General features: G+C 42.1%; 1 protein-coding gene across 6 annotated transcripts in view; it reads right to left on the bottom strand.

The window, feature by feature from the left end:
- PAK1 (p21 (RAC1) activated kinase 1) overlaps positions 1–20805 on the bottom strand; it is a 75959-nt gene that overhangs the window by 26327 nt on the left and 28827 nt on the right. For 5 of the 6 annotated variants that reach the window (XM_027677597.1, XM_027677593.1, XM_027677594.1 and 2 more), the window contains exons 2-4: positions 7167–7377; positions 1772–1872; positions 185–332 (exon numbers count right to left, since the gene is read on the bottom strand). In XM_027677597.1, coding sequence (XP_027533398.1) covers positions 185–332; positions 1772–1872; positions 7167–7356 — 439 coding nt within the window. In that variant the 5' untranslated portion in view covers positions 7357–7377. Of the gene's footprint in view, positions 1–184; positions 333–1771; positions 1873–7166; positions 7380–20805 lie in introns of all 6 variants that reach the window. The other variant, XM_027677596.1, reaches the window with a different exon arrangement.

Here is a 20805-nt window from a genome sequence, read left to right as displayed (position 1 = left end):
TGCTGGGCATCAGGATTAACAGAACAGCATTTTAAAGGAAGAAGGGCGCTTGAGCAGCCAGAGAATCTCATTCACATCTTCCTTGAAAAGACAGATCTGCTTGTTGTTTAAACAAAAGAAATCCCACATGCAATGACTAATGGAGAGTTGGACAAAGCAGCCATATGGGACCATCACCATGTACCTGTGAAACTCATGTACTTCTGGCTGTTGGAGATCTTCTTGGAGTTGTAAAACTCCAACACGTCCAGCACTGCTTGAGGGTTCTTCTTCTGCTCTGACTTGGTGATGTTGGAAGTCTGCAGTAAACGTGCCCATTGCTCTGGCATTCCCTGGGGGGAGATGCACCTCGTTAGCTCACAGCTGGTCTGATGTGGTTCACAGAAAACACGCCCGCTGCCACAGTTCTGCCCCAGCTTTTGGGGTTACACAGAGGTGTGAGGGAAACAGAGAGAAAAAAGGACAGAAGAGGAAAGAAAAAGAGGTGCTGTACGGATGCCTTCCGAGCCACTGCCTCTGTTACAAGTCACATATTCCTTACGTGGACAGATAAAGGTCACTCTGCTCATGGGGCTTTGGGTGAGTCCCAGGTCCTTTGCAGACCGAAACTCAAAAGCTGGAGAGTTCAGGAAGAGCCTCAAGAAAAAAAATTAAACAAAACCCAAATCCTTTATGCACAGGTATACACCTATTTATATATACACCCAAGGAAGACTATAGAAGTAGCATGCACTGCACAGCCTCCAGCACAATGAACATGCAACAGTCATTTGGGTCTTCTTGTAGCACTAGAGTTCTTTGCTAACAGCAGTTCGTAAGCCAGAGCTGGGAAAGCAGAGGCGTTAACTTCACATCTGAAGTTCAGAATTTCATTACAGGGGCATAATTCCAGCTAGAAAATAAATACACCTACAGTGCAACCAGACTTGTGCCTTTCCATCACTAGCAGAATAACAGTTTGTATGGATAAAGCAGCAAGAGACTGGGATCCTTTAGCAATAAAGTTACCCTCCCTCTTCAAAAGGATGACTGGATACAAGAGTCAGATAATGCCTCACTGGCACATGTAGGGTAACCTGGGCAAGTCTAGAGGCTGCTATGCAAAACAAAGCTGTACCTGTGATTCAGGGTAGGGGAGCAAAGTCCCTGAAAAAGCAGCACATTACAGACAGCTTAAAACACCTTGCTCAAAAACAACTTTCGCTGCTATGATATACTATCTCATAACCAAATAATAAGAATAATAATATGGGGAAATATGACTCTGTCTTTATAGTATTTTGCGCGTCAATAAAAAAAAAACCAACTCAGCACATAAAAGCATCTGACATTTAGCCTTAGGACAGCACATATATGTTCTGTCGTAAGTAGTTATAAACATCTGTGTGTCTCCCAAAGGGAAATTCTCAGAGCCCCACCTGGGGGACAAAGGCTATGCTGTAGTTTTCAGTAGAGTATTTCAGCTCTAGAAGAGGAAGGGAGGGGAAGAGAGGGGAAGGGAGGAGAGATATACCATGTTTTGCTGACCACAACAGCCAAAAAAACAGGAAAGGAAAAGTGTGCTGGCAGCCAGGGCTCTGGGGGATGTGCCAAGTTTGACAGTCTCTCAGCATGAATTAGTGGGTAACCTCTGCAGATGTGTTTCAAAGGAGATCAAACTAGACGATGGTAATAGCCTTTCCAGCATTACTGTATAAAAGATTAATGGGTCCTGGCTCCTCCCAGCAATAAGCTAAACCACATAGTTCTCTTTTCCTCCAGATTCACTCACTGTGAATTCTCCCGTGACTGCATCAAACCCCACATGAATTGTGTGTTCGAAGTCTGAAGGGAGGGAGATCTCCGGCCGCTCTTTCTCTTTCTTCTTATTGGCTGGAAGAGACAAAAACAACAACAACAAAAAAAATCCATAAATCCATCAAGAATTAACATCTCCAATAGCTTCCAACTCACCTACACAATCACACCCCCACATACCTTTTGCTAGTCATAGGATTTCGATTTGGAGCAGACAAACAGCAAGTTTAAAAACTTTGTTTCCTCGCTTAAGAGCAGCCACAGTGAGCGAACAACAAAAATAAAAGTCCTGTAACACAGGACAAGCATAAAGAAGGAAACTGATATTTTGGGTATGTAAAGTGTCAACTAGTATGTCTAGACTCAATAGCATGAGAGCTATTTACCTAAAATATTCACTTGAACTTATACAGGTCAGAGTCAAAAGCTCTACAGGGGCAGTAAGTGGAAGCCAGGCAGTTTTGAACACATTTTTTTATTCATTGATTTAAGCAAATTTTTTTTATTATTATGTGCTGTTAAACATACACCTGCTTCTCATATAAAGCCAGGGACAAAATTAACTACAAGTACTGCTTATAAATTGCTTCCTTCATCCTATTTCCTCACAACAGAGTTTATGAAGAAAACTAAATATAACATGTGTGCTTCTGCTACAAAATCTTACATGAGCAAAATCACTTGTATTTTCTGCTCACAAAATGAACCAAAGGTGGTTTTAATAATAAGCTTTGAAGACATGAGCAAGACAGCAGAATCCAGCAGGTGAGGAGCAGAAGTAAAAAAGAAACAGGAAAAGAAATATATCAAAGCAGATGCACCCTGCAAATTTTAAATTGAGGTCTTCAAGCAGGATTATCATTATGCTTTGGATTAAGTTCATCCATATTCATGATGTATTAAGGACTCCACCTTCCTTTTAATATTTATGGTATTCAAAAAATTGAGATGAGTTTAAGGAAGAAGCATATTCTACTCAGTTTTGCTGCTATTTGCAGTTATAAAATCAGCAGAGCCAGGAGAAGGTGACTAAACCACTTATGTTTCCCAGCTGCTACCTTTTTTATCCAAAGCCAAACAGAATTTATTTCGTGGCTGACATTCCCCAGTGCATTTTTGGCAACATGAATGCCAAACCCCCAGTATTTCAGAAGCCTGTGAGGCTAATGCTCAACATAGCAATTCTTTAAGACACCGCTGTGGTTAGTTGCACAGAGTGGGTCAGGGCTTGCCCCTAAGGACTGAATCCCATTTCTTTCAGTGCCAGCTCTGGCACTGCTCTTTGTATCACTATGGAGTTACAGTTGCACAGAGTGATTCTGGAGAAAGAAAAGGATCAGATGCTCCACTTGGGACATGAAGATGGAACAGATTGTTTTTGATCCCACTTTCAAACAAAGGCGATGTGGGAAGCTGAATCACAGAAGAGCAACAGAGTTGCCAAGGGGAAAGCAGAAGAAAAAGGAGCCATGCTGGAGGAGCCATCATGGAGAAGGGAGCTAAGGGGAGACAGAAACATCTGCTGGTTAGCAGATGGTGAGCATCTGCAGCACAGAGGCGTACATGCACTAGTGGTGGATAGAAAGCAAGAGGAAAAGAGATGCACCAGAGGTCTGTCTACAGGATCAGTCCATTCCTCCAAGCCAAAGACTAAGGTGCCATCTCAGCCTAGAAGCCCATGGCTCAGGTGAGGAAGAAAAGGGCATCTCTACCAGCAGCACTATTCAGGAGTGCTGCACGGCTGATAGACACCCACATTTGGACCACTCCAGGGTGACTGACACAGTAAATTTGAACATATTCCTAAAAAAGCTTAAGGGCATTAAGTTGTTTTACAGAAGTCTTAGGTGTTTTTTTATTTCTACATTCGGACAGATCTGACAGATCTAAAAGCCTAGACATATTAAACCATTAATAAAACAATTGCTTTTTGTAGGAGATATTTATGTCATAGCAGGAGGTATAAGATAGGCACTCCCAATCTTGCTAAACATTTAATCCACCTTTAAAGTGGTTGCATTGTCCTTGCAATCAATTAAAAAGACTTGAAGAATCTTAATTTAAAAAAAAAAAAAGAAAAAAGGAATTATATATCTATTTAAGAAGACCTACCTACTACCATCAAAGTCTTTATTTCCACAAACACCTTACCACCTTCTCATTCAAAACCTCCTATGTTCAATGCTGTTACAAGACCCACCCTTAAAGTTCCCTTATGATGCTCTGGAAACTTAAGCTACACCTAGGAAGCATGATGTCTCACCATGAAGTGAGCCCATACTGAGGCACACTGAGATGAATAACTCCATTCGTAACATGGAGTAACATGCTCTCCATCACCACAGAAAGGGCTCCCAGTTGCTGCAAACTGTCACCTTGTGGGTAAAGCTTTGCCTCTGAGCAAAGCTGCAGCTGAGCTCAGCAAAGCTCAAGGAAGCTAAACATGCCCCATTCAAGCCAGCTTCATACCCTCAGCCAGGCACTGATGAGCCTCCTGAGCTCAAGAAATTTCAGATGTTCACAACTCCTGTTGAAAGCAACAAGTCACGCCAGCCCTGCATCTGTTTGGACAGGACCCACCCAGTATTAAACCAGTATTTTTTTATATATGAGTTTTGCGGTTTAGGCTGGAACAGAGGAAATCAGGACTATGAATTACATCCTGAATTTTGCAGGCAGAGTATAAGACTTCAAGAGCAGCCTAGCAAGGGGTATAGCTCAACAGAAGTGTGCAAAGATGTATGAGGCCCTGGATTTATGCCTCATGTGTCCTTTACATGATGCCTCTGCTCATACGCAGGGGTAGCACAATGGAAGAGACACTTTCCAAAGTGCCTTCAGGCAGAACTGCTCTTCTTGACCCAGCGACCTGTAAGAGATGCCTTCAAGATGTCCCTCCTTGTTGGCCTCCCCTCTGATCTGGATCCACAAGCTCTCAGTAAGTCTGTCACCTGATCCACAGCAGGACTCTACATGTTTGAGCTGCACTTTTGCATAAAGCACAACCCCTTTACCATCTTTCCCACACATCCTTCATAAATTCCCTGCTCCAGTACTACTCTCTGCTCAGAGTAAAGAGCTTCCACTTCTCCGAAGGGATTGGCACCATCAACTTCAGCAGCTCTCGCCTACCACATAAAAGCCCATAAAAGCCAGCTTTGCTAGCAAAATTAACTGCCAAGCCTTTCAGATCTTCGCAGGCTCTTTGCAACCCCAGCAGAGGTTAAACACAACTCACTGGCTTCCCTGGATAAAGATCCAAAGGTCATGGATTTGCTCAAAACTACTTTTCTCTAACAGAACAGAAAGCAACTTCCCTTCTAGTTCAGCCAAACTAGCACATAACATCAGAAGTGGTTTTGGTACAAACCAAAGAGAGGTGTCTGAACAGCAAAGAATTTCATTACATTTAAGCAGCAGGAGGCACCGGGAATATAGCTGTCATCATGAGATTAGAAGAAGTTTTCATAGGATGAAAATCAATCAATTTGGAGTGAAGGTGACGGTGCTACAGATATTTTTTTCTGACAAGAATTAGAGGACAAGCAACCGTTCGCATTCAGGCAGGTGTACTGCAACAGAAGGCTCTGCTGGGCTTGGCTAAACAAAAATCTCTGATGTCTTGAAGCATCTGCCATGTTGGCCAATCTTCAGTAAACGTAGGCATCATCAGATCAGTGGCAGTCTGTCTGCTGATTTCACCCAAAACATTCACTTTTGCAGCTCTCCTTTACAATCCAGTTCAAACTAGCACTTCAGGTTCTACTTCTTTCACTCTTTTATAAATTTCAGGTGATTTCTTTGTTCTCTGAAACAGTTGATCCCAGAGATTTTAAAACCCCACTCCATTAAGTAAGCCAACACAAAAATCCTACAGTTTTTTAGGATTCTTACTCATAATAGCAAGTTCTAACCAAAATCCATCAGACTTTTGAGTTCTTGGGTTTCTGGACTGCAGGTTCAAAAACCCACATCTGTAAAGCAATCCAGAGTTGCCAAAAGTATCAGATAATAATAATGAATGCCATAATATGTTGTAGAAAATGATCCTATATCTTCCTTATTTAAATTAGTGAAATTATCATTTCAATTAGTCTTTTCACTAACAAAAATTAGGAGGCAGCCTCTCTCCTGATGCTCAGGAAGCTGAAGATATCTAGGTTTGACTTTAGTTACCCAGTGCCCAGATAACATTGCAATACAGAAAAAAGATGATGTATTAGAAAGAAGAACTCCAAAAAATAGGTCAGATATAAAAAGAAACCAGCATATATTAGGGGATGAAGATTTTTTTCTTTTCTTACATCACTTCAAAAGATTCATGAGAGGGTTTTTAAAATATCCTGATCTTAAAAATTATAATTTCATGTACAGTTCACAGCTCCTATCTCTTTTTCCATCTGTTACAGTCCGTTTAACAGAGAAAAAATTCCTTCAGTTCACAAGAAATGTGCAAGAATTTTCAGTAACAGATTATTCTTAAAAGCAAGTAGACAATGCCTGACCCAAACATTAGAACAGGGTAAATGGCCATGAGGTAAAATACAACAGGTTTAGCAGGAGATTGTGTGTTACTCTTGCATAACTCAAATTATTTACTGTTTAAAACAACAAAACAAGCAAAAGACCTCCCTTTGCTCCTCACCAAAGGAAATGCCAATGTCAGCTTTAATTGGCCAGCTTGTAATTGGCACAAAAATTTATCATTTTCAAAACCATTACATATAAGTCAGGCCAAGAAGTAGCAGAGCTAGTCCCAGAGTTAGCCCCAGTTTTCAGGGACACTGTTCTAATGATTTATGGGAAAACCCCTACAAGAAACAGCGGCCTCCAAGAGACCTGGAGAGGGATTTTGACAAGGGCATGGAGTGACAGGACAAGGGAGAATGGCTTCAAAGTGAAAGAGGGCATGCCTAGATCAGATATTAGAAAGAAATTCTTTACTGAGGGTGGTGAGGTACTGGCATAGGTTTCCCAGAGAAGCTGTGGCTGCCCCATCCCTGAAAGTGTTCAAGGGCACGCTGGATGGGGCTTGGATCAACCTGGTCTAGCAGAAGGTGTCCCTGTCCATGGCAGGGGGGTTGAAACTAGATGATATTTACGGTCCCTTTCAATCCATTCCATTCTAGGATTCCATGATTTTATGAAAATAAAGGGAGATGGATTAAATGTGACAGGGTTAATTATTAGAAAAAAACAAATCTACACCCAGCACCTCATATACTGCAAAACAACCAAGACAGATGTGCAGGAAACAAATACACCACATTTGCTAAAACCTAAACCATCACCAAGCATCAAGAGCTCGACTACATTCAAGCCGAGCAACGTTCAGACAGAAGCTTTATTAGAAGAGATAAATACTGTACTTTTATCTCCTGGTAAAATAGATCGGTAAAATCGATCCTTCCTCTTCTTTTCTTCTGGGTTGGGAGGCAAAGGTTTTGAGCCATGGTTTAAAGTCCCAGGGTCTTTGCTTCCCGATCCAATCATAGTGCTGGTATTTCTCATTGGAGGAGCAGGCGGTTTGTCTTCCGTTTCAACTCCATTGTTAGACATCTTCAGTTGAGGAGGCCGTTACTGGGAACTGGAAAAAGAAAATAAATTAGAAGCCTTATTTACTTATTTACTGTAAACTAGAATCACACACTGTCAAACCACAAGCAGGTATTTGCAGCCTAACCTGTAACCTCATATAGAATCATAGACTTGATAAGGTTGGAAAAGACCTCTAAGATCATAGAGTCCAATCATTAAACCAGCACTGCCATGTTCCCCACTAAACCATATCCCCAAGTGCCACATCCACATGCTTTTTCAACACTTCCAGGAATGGTGATATCAACACAAACTCAGTGTCAGCACAACAAATTCTAGTCAAGCTCCAAATGTTTTTTTCTGTTAACAAGACTACGTTCAAGCATTTGAATTTTAGATCACTGAGAAAAGCCTGTTTCAGGATACAGCCAATTCTCAAGCAAACCATGGAGCAGAAGTACAGCGTGGGAAGGCAGAACAGTAAATACAAGGTAGCAAAGGGCAGGGATATCTGAGAGGAGTCAACAAGTTGATGAGTTCATAAGACCTCTTAGATCCATGGCAGTTCCCCTAAAAACCATGTCAAAAGGCTTGCATCAATCTCCAGCACAGCACGATACAGAGGGACTGAAGTTCACACTCAGAGTTTTGATGCAGCTGCTCAGGTTCCTTTGCCACAAAGCTGCTGAACAGGTTCAGAGGCAGAGACGGTTGGGAAGCCGTGAGCTGTACCCACGTCACCTCAGATGCAGTGCCGTGGCCCTTGCTGGTCCCATGCCAGCCCTGGCCTTCCTGCAATAACAGCACACTTCAGGGGCAACTCAAATTGCCAGAAAGTTGACAGCATTTTGTTCTGTTGGGAGAGTCAAGCAAAACTAGATCTCCAACACACACTTAAATCCGTAAGTAAATAATCCCTGCTGTGCAGATTTAAAGACGGAAGCTTGGGAACAGCAATAGATTATTCTGCAACAACTAGCTTGTTCCACCCAAATGAGATCAGCATACTCTGGACACAGCCTGGCTGCAGCAAGATCCTTCTGGAAACTGCAATTCATCTGCACTATATTCTCATATAGCAAGCTGGGAGTTAACTGCAGAACAAAGTGGGAACAGTTTCTGTATGGGTGGAAGAAGCAGTTCAACAGCTTTACCAATTTCACAAGCAGTACGGGAAGATGTTTCACTCAGAGAGAATTATGGGGTGGTAGAAAGTCAGAAGCAGATTGCTCTCCACAGGTGAGAAGTCCAGTTACAAAGCCAAGGTCACTGCTGACTTCCAGGGAGCTGCTTTTCCATAGGATGGGCTTGGATGAAACACACTGAGTCACACACGAAACAGATCCCACAACCATAACACAGTCCTATGACCACACGGCACCCAGCCAAAGTCTTCTTCAGTCAAGCTACTGATGCTCAGTGTAACTGGCAAGACATGCTGCTCTCACCACTGTGGGGAGTTAAGGAAGGCAAACACTGCCCCACAGAAGTCATTCAGCAGCAATGTGTCAGACTTTGCTGAAAGCAGAGTTTCCGTAACTGTTGCCTGCCAAGCCATGGCTGGTCTGCAGCTCCACCTTCTCCTCCACTTAGTTGATTCCTAGTTTCTTCACACTCCTCAACAGGAGGGCTGGCAGTGTTGTACAGCCTGTAAGGCTTTGAGCAAGCCTTCATGCACAGGGAGCTTTTTAAAAGGTTTGGCCCCAGCCCTCTTTCCTTCCAATATAACTGCAATGGAATTTTAGATGACAGAGTAGCTTTTGGGGTATTGATTTTAATCGTGGGACAGTTTCAGCATTTGGGAGCAGTGGTGGGAAATCAGCTGTGCATTTGTCTAGGTGTGTTCTAGCACGAGCCCTGTGCATCCCCCACTGCTCGTGCTTCAGCCTCATGCTATTCTCCAGTATAAAATGGAGCAGAACTAAGTGACAGCTGGAGTGCCAGCCATTAAGTGGTTGGTGCAAATGAGTACTCTCCCTATCTAAGCAGTGGAAAAAAGTCTAAACTAACACCCAACTGACAAATTTGGCAGCCACTGCTGCTCACATATCTTGTGCAACATAAAGATACTGGGGTCTTGCTGATGGCCTTTGCACATCACAGTGTCAGTGCTTGTAACTCAACTGGCACAACTAAACCACTTGAAACGACATAACCAGCAGTGCTACACAAAAGATGCATTTTTTGCATTGATCTTATTTTGCTATCAGAAAGCAAATTGCTGGGAAGGTGCTAGGAATATACTGCAAGCAGGGAAACAGAAGGAAAATGAATGTTAGCAGCTCTGTGCCTGCCAAACAGCCCTCCCCAGGAGCAGCACCACATTTGCTGCTCTAACACTCTCACTTACCCCCACGAGAGTTTGAATAAAGGTGCATCCAAAGATTCTCCCACCAGTCAGACTTCCTGGAGCGGCAGGCACAACTGACTCATTTCTGGGTCCCTCTCCCACTGAACAGAGAGGTGAGTAGGTGAGAATTGATGCTTGATGCTGTCAAAGGCACAAAACTAAGCTGGGGACAGAGTAAAGTTTACTTTGCTTACTTTACAAGGTTTGTGTTGGGGAATGGATGCAACGTGAGACTGAAATAGAGCAGTATGTAGCTCCAGGCTGGAGAAAAAGAAGTGAGGAAATAAAAAAAAAAAAATAAAAAAAACCCACACACAGATTACAGGCAGAGGCTGGCCTAGTGCTGGGCAAAGGAAAAAGAACATAAGCAAAAAAAACAAAAAGGGACACTAAGAAAAACCTCTGGATGGCAAGCTTCCTCCCTCTCAGTTCCATGAGTGCAAAGGGACATCTGCTCTCAGTTTCTTCAATATAAGAGTGTTTTTTTCAAATCCCTCAGTCAGAAAGCATAGCACACACGTGAATTATGGTGTTACTGCAGGGCTAGAAACACTGGCAGTACAAACTCTTGTTTATCTTACATTATTCCCTGAATGAACAAGTAGTTGCTGAGAAATTACATAGTTTAACAAACAATATTGTTTCACACCTATTTGATAACTGCAGCTTTTGCATAGACAAAGCCAATAGTACACGGTCTCATTTTCCCCCATTGCTCAAACTCCCAGACCTTTCTCTTCATCAAAGTCTTATGTTTGGAGTTACATGACCTATTTAATCTGTTTGGAGATGGAGGGGTGAGAAGAATCCCTTGACCCACAAAATTAAGAGACTGGTGCCACAGAAGTTTTCCTCTGTAATAGCAGCACTATCCTAGAGAGCTCCCAAAAGCTTTGTGCCACTACATATTTAAAGGGAAATCCAAGAACCTGCTTACGTGAGTTCTCCCACTGTGAGAGAGACATAGTCCATCCCCAAATGCAACATCATTAAACTTCTATTGACTTCAAAGTATGTGGTTGAAACCCTGTCCTGACAGAATTATACCCACATCTCAGAGCTGAGAGCCTGGAGCCCGAAGTCATGTCACGTGGTGACAGAGGTGGCAGTCTCCTTCATTGTAGCCTAGCTGGCTGTGCAAATTCTCTTCTTCCAAAAATAATCTCCTGCCAATTCACACGTAAGTAGGTTTTGAACAGCCTCCCCCATGTAGGTGCTGCTCAAATTCAGAGCACCAGGCAATTGCTTCACCAGCGGGCATAATATCAGCGCTACACCACTGAAATGGGTCACTCTGCTTGGCACAGTCCATCCCAACAGGAATGCAAAGCATCACTGGACTGAGTTATTTCCTTCTTCACACCAGCAGAACTCTGCTTTGAGAAATCCATCTTATGTTTCCACAGTATGATTAAGTGAACAGTGGAAGCAAGGAAACAGCACATGAACTTTTCAGCCAAAGTCAGATGAGGGAATATATTTTAGTTGCAGACACAATTATTCTCAACTACTATATATATTAAAATACCAGCACTCAAACCAAACTCTGCAGACAGCAGTAGCAAGGCAAAGCCATGATGTAGGACTATTGTTTCTGCAGACGTTTGGGAATACTGAAAGTTCAAGCTGTTTCAGCACATAGTACTTAGGGAAGGTTTTATTACATACTGCAATCTGTGACTGCTGTAAGTCAAGTTATGGTGGCCTTCAAATGCTCCCTGTCCCTCCCCATCAACTTTTGAAGCCCACTAGCTAAATCTGATTGCCCCAGCCTCAACAGCAAACCTGACAAACTCTCCTTTCACACCTACAAAACACTTCTGCAGACAGGAAAGAGCAACAGACAACCATCACAAGGGGACAAGAGACTTAGGAAACCACTCAGCATTTCAAGGCAGAGCAAGCAGAGATACTGAACAGAAGACAGCACCCACAAGTGCCAGCAGGGGCATCCAACAGTTCAGAGTACACACGCGTGCAAAGATCTGTATTAGGATGATCACAGAATCATTAAGGTTGGAAAAGACCTCTAAAATCATCACGTCCAAGCGTTAACCCAACATGTCCACTGTGTTAACCACTAAACCATATTCTCAAGAACCACATCTACACATCTTGTGAATCATGAAGTTAATGCCTAAACTACAGGTGTAAACCGTAACACAGGCACAGTCCCCTAACATAGGCACAGCCTCCTGAGATGTTCACCTAGCAGAGTGGGACCCGCACCTATGAAAAACATTCTGGCACTACTCTGTGTAACACACACACACACACATGAATAAAATAAAAAAGAGATAACAGAGATCCTCTGCGTATGTCATTTTTCCTTCCAGTTAACTACATCATTTCAAACCTGCTGCTCCACACTGAACTATAAGTTTCTATCAAGCTGGTTGTGTTCTTTGCATTCCTTAGCAAGACAGACAGATGACTGATGGCTAAAACAGAAAGCAATTAAAAAGTCAAAGAAGCTGAAACCTACGCTACAGTAGATGCCATAAAGATAACTACGACCACTGCATACTAATTGCAGGAGTCAACATGGAAACTCATAAAAGAGCCATCTATAATTCATGCAGTCTGGCAAGGCAGTACTTGTAAGTTACTTACTACAACTTACAGATGAATAAACTACATTAAACAAGATAGGGGAGAGGAAGATGCTCAGCAACTGCTCCTCCCTCTCTGCCTACTAACAGAAGGAAATCTCACACTTTTCAAAGATGCTATTATTCTGTTGTTGGCAGGGTGAGGAAAAGGTGTCTTTCCCACAAAAAAGGCAGAAAGTCTTAACCTTTAATTGAGTAGATCCTGACCAGAACAAGCACTTTACCTCTGCACCAGTATCCCTGCATCCTTCCACCCCATGGCTAGAGATTGCTGGTGCACATACACAGTTAAAATTTCCCTCTTCCCCTTTGCACTGCCCTGGTGAGAAAGAGCACAAACCGTCCCCTGCTCTGTTCAAATACATTGCAAGCAGCAGATTCCTCCCTGTGTGTCACACTTTCGTTCAAATCCCAGCAGAGAAGTAACACCAGAGTTTACCAGCTGGGTTTCAACACAGGATGAAAAGCCACTCATTTGGTTTTTATTACTTTACGTGGGACTAAGTCTCAAACACCAGTCTCACACTGAAGGAAAGGCACCCCACATGTTCCACCTGAAAAAGAGGCAAGAGTTGTCCTCTTCCTCCACCCAACAGCAGATGGGACCTGGAACACATGCTGTCACAAAAAAGGCAGCAGCATTATACACACCTCAAGGGAGGACAGACCGATCACCACATTTAGAGGTGATTTAAAAAACCCTCAGAAACTGTAGCATGTAGCTGTCCCCCCAGCCAGGGACTGCACATCTGACCACTGTGCCAGTGTGCCAATTAAACAAAAAAACCCCAAGGATTAGCAAAGCATCAGCCCAGACCCAGCATTTACATGTGAATTAAAACAAGACAAAAAACCAAAACAATAGGTTTTCATAAAGTTCTAATAAATAATTACAAAACAGCAGTGTTTGCTGATGTCTGTTTAGAACTCTCCTGTTAGACCACTGCAGGTGGTACCAACACCTAAAGATGCAGAAGAAATCACCAAATTAAAAGAAATAATCACTAAACATCAGTATACATTTAGAAAAGAATGTATCCACTGCTGTAGCCCTATGGGTGGGTGTGGAGAGGGGGAAGGGAGACATACTCTCATGGCAGATGGCCAACTACTAGTTGCAGTCTTGCACCACTGCCAGCATTATTTCCATAGTGCTAGAAATAAAGGACCAGTTACAACTCAACAGGAAGGCTGGAGGATTCCATGGGTTGGAATTTTAAAATCCAAAAGATTGGAGGATCCTTTTAAAAAAACAGCCTTTAATTTAACCCCAAAAGTTTGGGCTAAATGCAAGAACTGCCAGGTGGGGTTCCCTAGCCCGTATTTTGCAGGAGGACATGGACATCACTGCAGCAGGCAGGAGAGCTGCAAAATCTCTCCCTAGGCAGATATACATGCTAACCCATCCTACTGCACAGATACGCTTCTAAAGAAGAACAGACTAATTATAACCACTCGATTCTTAGCAACAGAGTTCTCCTTTCATTCAGGCTAAGGAAGCTTCTTTCTGTTTTGTTTTAAATAATCAAGGCCCAGTGTTCATCCGTTTCTACGGTGTGGGCCCATGCATGTCCACTACGACAGTAACCCACAGTACGGAGGGTTTCAGTAGCTCAGAGGCAGGTCAAGCCCTTTCCATCACATTAGGCTTGGATCCAAAACCACAGAGAGGCAATGACAGCTTAAACTGCCATGTTAAAACGTAGCTTTGGTTGCTTCACAAACAATGGGCAGTGTCAGACAATAACCATTTCACAATCAGTGCCAGCTATGCCCAAGTACCTGGAATACACAATGAACTCACCTTACTTGTGCTCCACTGCTCAAGCTTTGAAAGCTGCAGAAATCAGCCCCGGCCAATCCCATCCCTGGGATTGCAGCCTCCTCATTTTGACCAAGCATTTACCCATTTCTAGCAGTGCTTTTAAACAGCCCAAGAGAAATAAATTGCATCCATATTTAAGGGGAAAAAAAATCCAAGCTGAGAGAGAAAGAACCAAGAGTATCATTTTTAAAAGCTCTCAGCCCACAAATCATCCTCCTTATTTCCTCATCTCCAGAAGTGCTGTCTCCCTTCCCCCAGCTACATGACTGAACAAGCAAGTGTGCTGTTGCAAATGTCAGGACAGGCTCCCTTTTCCAGCACAGTACGGAGCAGCCTTGGCTCCAGTTCCGCTTTAGCTCACAAGAAGGCAGGGCTTCAACCACACCAGTCAAAGTAGTTGCTAGAGTCGGAGCTTGCTAAGCAGGGAGGGAAGAATAAAGGCCTCTTATGTTAAAGCATACCCAAAGCCCATATAAACAGGTTTCCTGGAGGAAATCTGTGTTCCAGAGGAAATGACCAGATGCAGCATAAAGAAAATATATTAATCCACACAGTTAAACACACCCCCACCACTTTGCACCTAAGTTACTTGGCTCTGAGTCCTAACTACACATTAGCAGCAACAGCAACTGAAAGCAGCCAAATCATTAATCATTCTTCCATTCAAAAGTTTCCAATCCAGAAGATGAATGTAGAGCAGAGGGCACAGAATTAAGCCCTGCTATCACCTAATGTGGAATAATTCACAGTACAACGTATTCACATTTTAAATACATGTACATATTTACAAAAACTGCAGCTTGTTAAATGCAGAGATTTGCCATTTAGCAATGGAGGTGGGGGTAAGAAATACGTCAGAAAACTAGAACATTGTCAGATCAAGTCAACAACATCCCATAGGCACAGAGGACACTGCAATGCAGTGGTTAGCAAAAAGCTGAAAGTTTGTATTAACCTCTAAAAAGTGATTTTTTTCTGAGGTGAAGAAACACCAAGACAGAGAACTGCAGAGAGGAAACCAATGTTCTTAACTCATTCAACTCCTTTGTGGCTGGGAAAGTAAAGAGCAAGAAGACAACCCAATTATCATTAGAGGATGAAGCCATCCAAGAGTCTCAATTAGACTGAAGGGAAAATGCCACAACAGTTCAGCGCTAATTGGAAATGCAAACATTTATCATCAGAGTAGCGCTCACTCCTTTGCATAGCTTCATTGTGTTCACTGCAGCTAATGACAGTAGGAAACCCAGTGTTCCATAGTATTTATGTAATGACTGGCAAAAGCTGTCACATTCCCTTAATTGCTAGCCAGGATTTTCAAACTGGCAGTAGTTTTCAATTAAAGGAAATCGTAAAGATTGGTTCAGTTTCACGTTGCTTCATTGAAGTTTTGGTTCTTCTTCAATGCTGGGGAAAGAGAAAGAATGAACAGCCTTCCCTCTGCACCAAATATGAGTTTTTTGTAGACAAACTGAAAGAGAAGGAAAGCACCATCAAATACCCAGAACTGCAAAAGCTAATTTAGCATCAATAAAGACAAGCAATTTGAGAACTGCACATAAATCTGCTTCAGGTTTGCAGTGATTACTCCAAGTGTGATACATGTAGTGTTCTTAAGAGTAGTTCAGTTACAAGGCAAAATGAAAGAGCCTAGGGTTCCCCCCAATTGAACTTTCACAGTAGAGCTTCCTTTGCTGGTAGAACATCAGCTCTGTGTTTATAATTATATGCTACCTAGCAAAATGCCCTATTTTACCTACTTTATAATTCCAGAACATACAGGAGTACCCATAGTGAGTACACTGTAGAAAGGCCTCACGTCCCTAGACTTTCTTACTTGTACCAAATGGACTGCAGAGCATTCACTAGTCCATTAAGAATCACGATCACTTAATTTAATGAGTAGCAGTTTGTTTTTAGGAAGCACCATCAAGCCCTTTATCACATCATTTACTCAGATTCCAGTCATACTTACTGTATGTCAGCAGAGAAAAGAAAGCTCTATAGGACTGGCACAAAGGAACTGCTGTTTCTGCAATATATTACAACCAAGTCTGCATTAGCGCTCAGTTAAATAAAGCCCATGAGCCAAGTGAACTATTTTTACTCCACTGAACAAAAGGAAATATAACACCATCACTTATTACAGTGGCAGGCCCATTTTAATGCACCATGTAATTAGGAATAGGAGTTAATTAAAAGACCAGATATAGTAGGCAAGGGTTTCCTCAACATCTTTGTGCAAGTCTTTCTCGCGCATGGATCTTCTTACCCTGTGCTCTTGCTACAACAACCCAAGCAACTGTAAGCAGGACACATGGATCTTCACTGAGACCCAGTTAAAACTCATTCTTTCTCAGGAAGTAGCCACATCGACTGCAGACACAAAACCCAACCCAGCAGACTGACCAAGCTCCCATACACAGCCCTGTCAGCATCTGCAGCAAGTGACTTGCTTCTTTCAATCCAATTCCCAGTGGACAAGCATCTACATCATACAATTAGAAACAATATGAACTGCAAATTCAGCAGAATTCGGATTTCACTGATGGATGGATTGCCAGTCTGCATGTTTTACTCATCTCAAGACTGCTTTGTCAGGTGGGTTGTATATCCTCTGTGTACTTAAAATGCTAAAAATCATTTTATGGTCACTACTGAGAAGCCAAGAACCTCTATAGACAACGCTGTACCTCTGCTAAGTGCTAGCCAAAACTCACTAGATTTCCAAAATGAAGACGACAACCAAAGACGGATGTTCTAGGAAGCCATAGGAGTCAAGGCATTTTGTTCAGTATAGTACTCCCTCCCATTGCTGAAGTCAGCTTGCTCAAGTTTCATGGCTACTTCCCACTAAGATCATCAGCGTATGAATTAGCCTCCCTAGGAGAGCATGTAGCAAATCCAGATGCAGTTTTCTGATCATCCTTCTCTAATTCCAATAATTAAGATTCAACAATGTTCACTATCAGCAAACTCTCGTAGAGGTTTCTGCTACCTACCCATAACCCCAAAGTTTCCTCAGTGTTCAGGTACTCAAACCAATTCTCATTTCAGCACCCACCTCTGGTTACCTGACCACATTACCTCTCTCACCTATTGTAAATCCAAGGTAAGAGAGTGTAAAATGAGATACTTTACATTCTGTAGCTAGCACACTATAATTTCACCTCTCACCTTTAAGTAACAGATCTGTTTGCTAAAAAACTCAAGATACCAACAGGACAGTCAGTTTTCTGAAATCTCAGGGGTGGTCCCTAAGCATACCCAGGAGGAATGCTTGGGGGCTGCGCTTCTCAAAACAATTCTGTGCCCTCCACTTTGTGGTATTTACACCTGCCTCATGGAAGTGCTGCATTCCTTTTTAGTGACACTAACATTTGTACACACACTGTGGCACAATGCCCTACCTCCCCCTTTCCCGTTCTTACACTCCTTGCAGAGGGATGCAGTGCAGTAAAATGCACTTGCTGTGGGAAAGGAACAAAGCATGACCTAGTGGCTTAAGTGAACTGTCTTCTTTGCAAGTATGGCTTCTTTCACTTTTCTTTCCAACTGTTTCCTTTGACCTGAGTTTTCATAGAATCATAGAAAAGGCTGGGTTGGAATGGACCTTAAAAATCTTCTAATTCCAACTCCCATGCCATGGGCAACAATTCCAGCCACTAGATAGGTTGCTCAGGGCCCCATCCAACCTTTTCCTGCATTCCTGGTTATTCTTGTACTGCTGATATTTACAGGTGTTGATTCACAGCCTCCCAAGATATGGATGTTTGGCTGCTTTTATTTTTAAGAAAAGTCTCTTCAGGCTGGAAATAACTCTTCTGTGAACACTCTTCAATATTTATCTAGTTTTATCTGAGGAGCTTAAATATTCTACTTTGACAAAAGCCTCAAAGTTTTATCAGTCTCTGTTGTTCTATTAAAATATTATAAAACAGACATCTAAGCTTGTGGCCTGCTACTTTGTAAGCTCCCTTTTAGCCTTAAAAATAGAAGCTGGATTTGAGCCTAATATATATTCTTTAAACTTTCAACATGGTCTGAATTTACATACCCACAGGTGAAACTTCCCCTGAGGGTTTCAATTCTTAAAGACAATTAAAAAACTGCAAAAAAATGCTTTATTTCTGACAAAGCTGAACTAAGAGATCTTAAATAGAAGTGCTCAAATCCCAAATCATGACTTTTTGAAATGGGCTCTCAAAAAACAGCCCTGAGCAATTAAGCCCACAATTCTGTCATTTTAGTATCTTATGTTATCAGCAGACAGCTTCCATCTTAGATCTGAGGTGATGTATTGTCTCCAACCTCTGCTCCACTGGCTCCTAACCTTTTCTTCCCCATGGAGCATCTGTAGTCTAGGTATTTCCCTGGAGATTCGTTAACTGCTCCTTCCTCAAAGGCTGACATTATTGGCATTTTTCTCAGACTACATTTCTAAGCACTTAAAAGACCTGTCAGGACAGAGAAATAAATAAATACAGAAAAATAACAATTCATCATTCTCTCTGTCAAAACATCGTAGGTAAAGAGAAGACCTAAGTTTTGGCTAATGTCTTTAAAGACCATTTCCATCCTGCATGTCTGTAAATCATTTACATAGCATTTCACACCCTCTTTTAATGAAAGTATCCCGAGGGAGAGGGTGGATTAGAATATTGGTATCTCTAATTTAGGAGGTAATTAGACCAACAACAACAAACCAGAGCTGTATGTATGCTCAAAACAATCTAGTTAGAATTCTATTTTAATTAAAAATCAGTCAATTAATCCTATTATGCTAAGGATTGCTTCAGGTGTGGTTCCAATCCAGCACATCTTTTTTTAATATTTTAGTTCCACACATAGAAAGTGATTGAAAAAACACTGTAAACTACCAGAATGGTCCTTTTTGTACAGCAAGTTCCTCTCCCAGTTAGAGAGCTGGGGAAGATACAGAAATAAATATTCCAATGTCAGTCATCCACTTAAATTAAGTCACTTAGTAAAAGAAACAAATAAAAAAAACTCTGATAACATAAAAGCAGTATACATCTCAGGCCAGTGTGACCAGCAGGTGGAAGAAGGTGATTCTCCCTCTCTGCTCCACTTTGGTGAGACCCAATCTAAAGTGCTGCATCCAGCTCTGGGGTCCTCAGCATAGGAAGAAGGACTTGGACCTGCTGGAGTGAGTCCAGAGGAGATAACAAAGATGCTCAGAGGAGCACCTCTGATATGGACAAGCTGAGACAGTTGTGTTTGTTCAGCCTGGAGAAGAAAAGACTCCAGGATGGCCTTAGAGCTACTTCCAGTACCTAAAGGTAGAGAGAGCTGGAGAGGGACTTTTGACAAGGGCATGGAGTGACAGGACAAGGGGGAATGACCTTAAACTGAAGTAGAGCAAGTTTAGATTAGATATTAGGAAGAAATCCTTTCCTATGAGGGTGGTGAGGCACTGAAACAGGGTGCCCAAGAAGCTGTGGATACCCCATCCTTGAAAGTGTTCAAGGCCAGGGTAGATGGGGCTTTGAGTAACCTGATCTAGTGGAAGGCAGTCTCCACAATAGGCAGTTGAAACTAGATGATCTTTAGGGTCCCTTCCAACACAAACCATTTTAGGATTCTATGAAATCTAGTAGTCCCACTCTTGACCCCACTACCTGCAAACATCACATCAGAAGGCATTTCTTATTTCCTCCTATTTCCCCTTTTTGCCTCCTTTGTTAAAAAGTAACATGCAGCTCTTCTACAACTGCACAATTTACATAGTTTTGTTTTTAAAAACAGAGAAAAGAAATATTTCAAACATAGTCTCATTTCTGGTTTTGCTCTTACACGGCCTATGGGACCCTGCTGCATAACAAGAATTTTATTCATAGGAAACAGAAGCAGCCCAGCTGCCAGAGCCAGTTACCTGCCTGTATGACTGAACTGGGGAAGCAGGGAGAAGGAGCAGGGCAGAGGTCTACAGTATAGAAGAGTGTGGATGTATAAACATGTATATACACACATACATGTGTGCACACATGTATGTGTGCACATGTGTAGATAATTTGCACCACCCAAGTTACTCACTTATTTTGTTTACTCCCAAATAGTCTGTATCATATGATCATTTATAAACATAATTATCCTCAAGTGATATAAAGTCCTAAGAAAAAAAAAAGTTGTAGAAAGTTATAAAGTACAACAGTCAGCTCTGAACTCATTTAATTTGGTATTGCACATTGCCCAATTACTTCTGTAAGTATCCACACACCAGATCTTGTTTCTATTAACTGCAATCTATATTAAATTATAAAATAAATAAACCAATTCCCCAGAGGCATATAAACAAGGTTGTTGTCCAAATCCATGTTGACCTCATGCACACAGGTTATTCAACCACTACCACTCACTATACTGAAATACACTTGGGAATTAAACAAGAAAAGAAAACAAAGACACTTCTTGAGCCCATTTCCTCTTCTAAGACACTTGTGAGAGGGAAGGCTGGATAGCTCAGAAAAGGTTAACCTCACAATTTCCCCTCAGGCTTGTGCTGAAGAAAGAAGAGATTCAAGGTCTTGCAATTCCAGAAATAGAAATCCTCCTCTGCAGACATTTTATTCTACCAGGTCAACACACAGAACACAGTGGTGGGTCTCCAGACATCATCTTCACCACTCCTTATCCTGCTGAGCCTTCCAGTCTGCCAAACT

Source organism: Neopelma chrysocephalum, unplaced genomic scaffold (assembly GCF_003984885.1).
Source record: "Neopelma chrysocephalum unplaced genomic scaffold, ASM398488v2 Primary Assembly neopelma1_43, whole genome shotgun sequence".
Classification (NCBI taxonomy): domain Eukaryota; kingdom Metazoa; phylum Chordata; class Aves; order Passeriformes; family Pipridae; genus Neopelma; species Neopelma chrysocephalum.
Note: the sequence above shows the minus strand (reverse complement) of the source record. Positions and strands in the feature narration are given on the sequence as shown.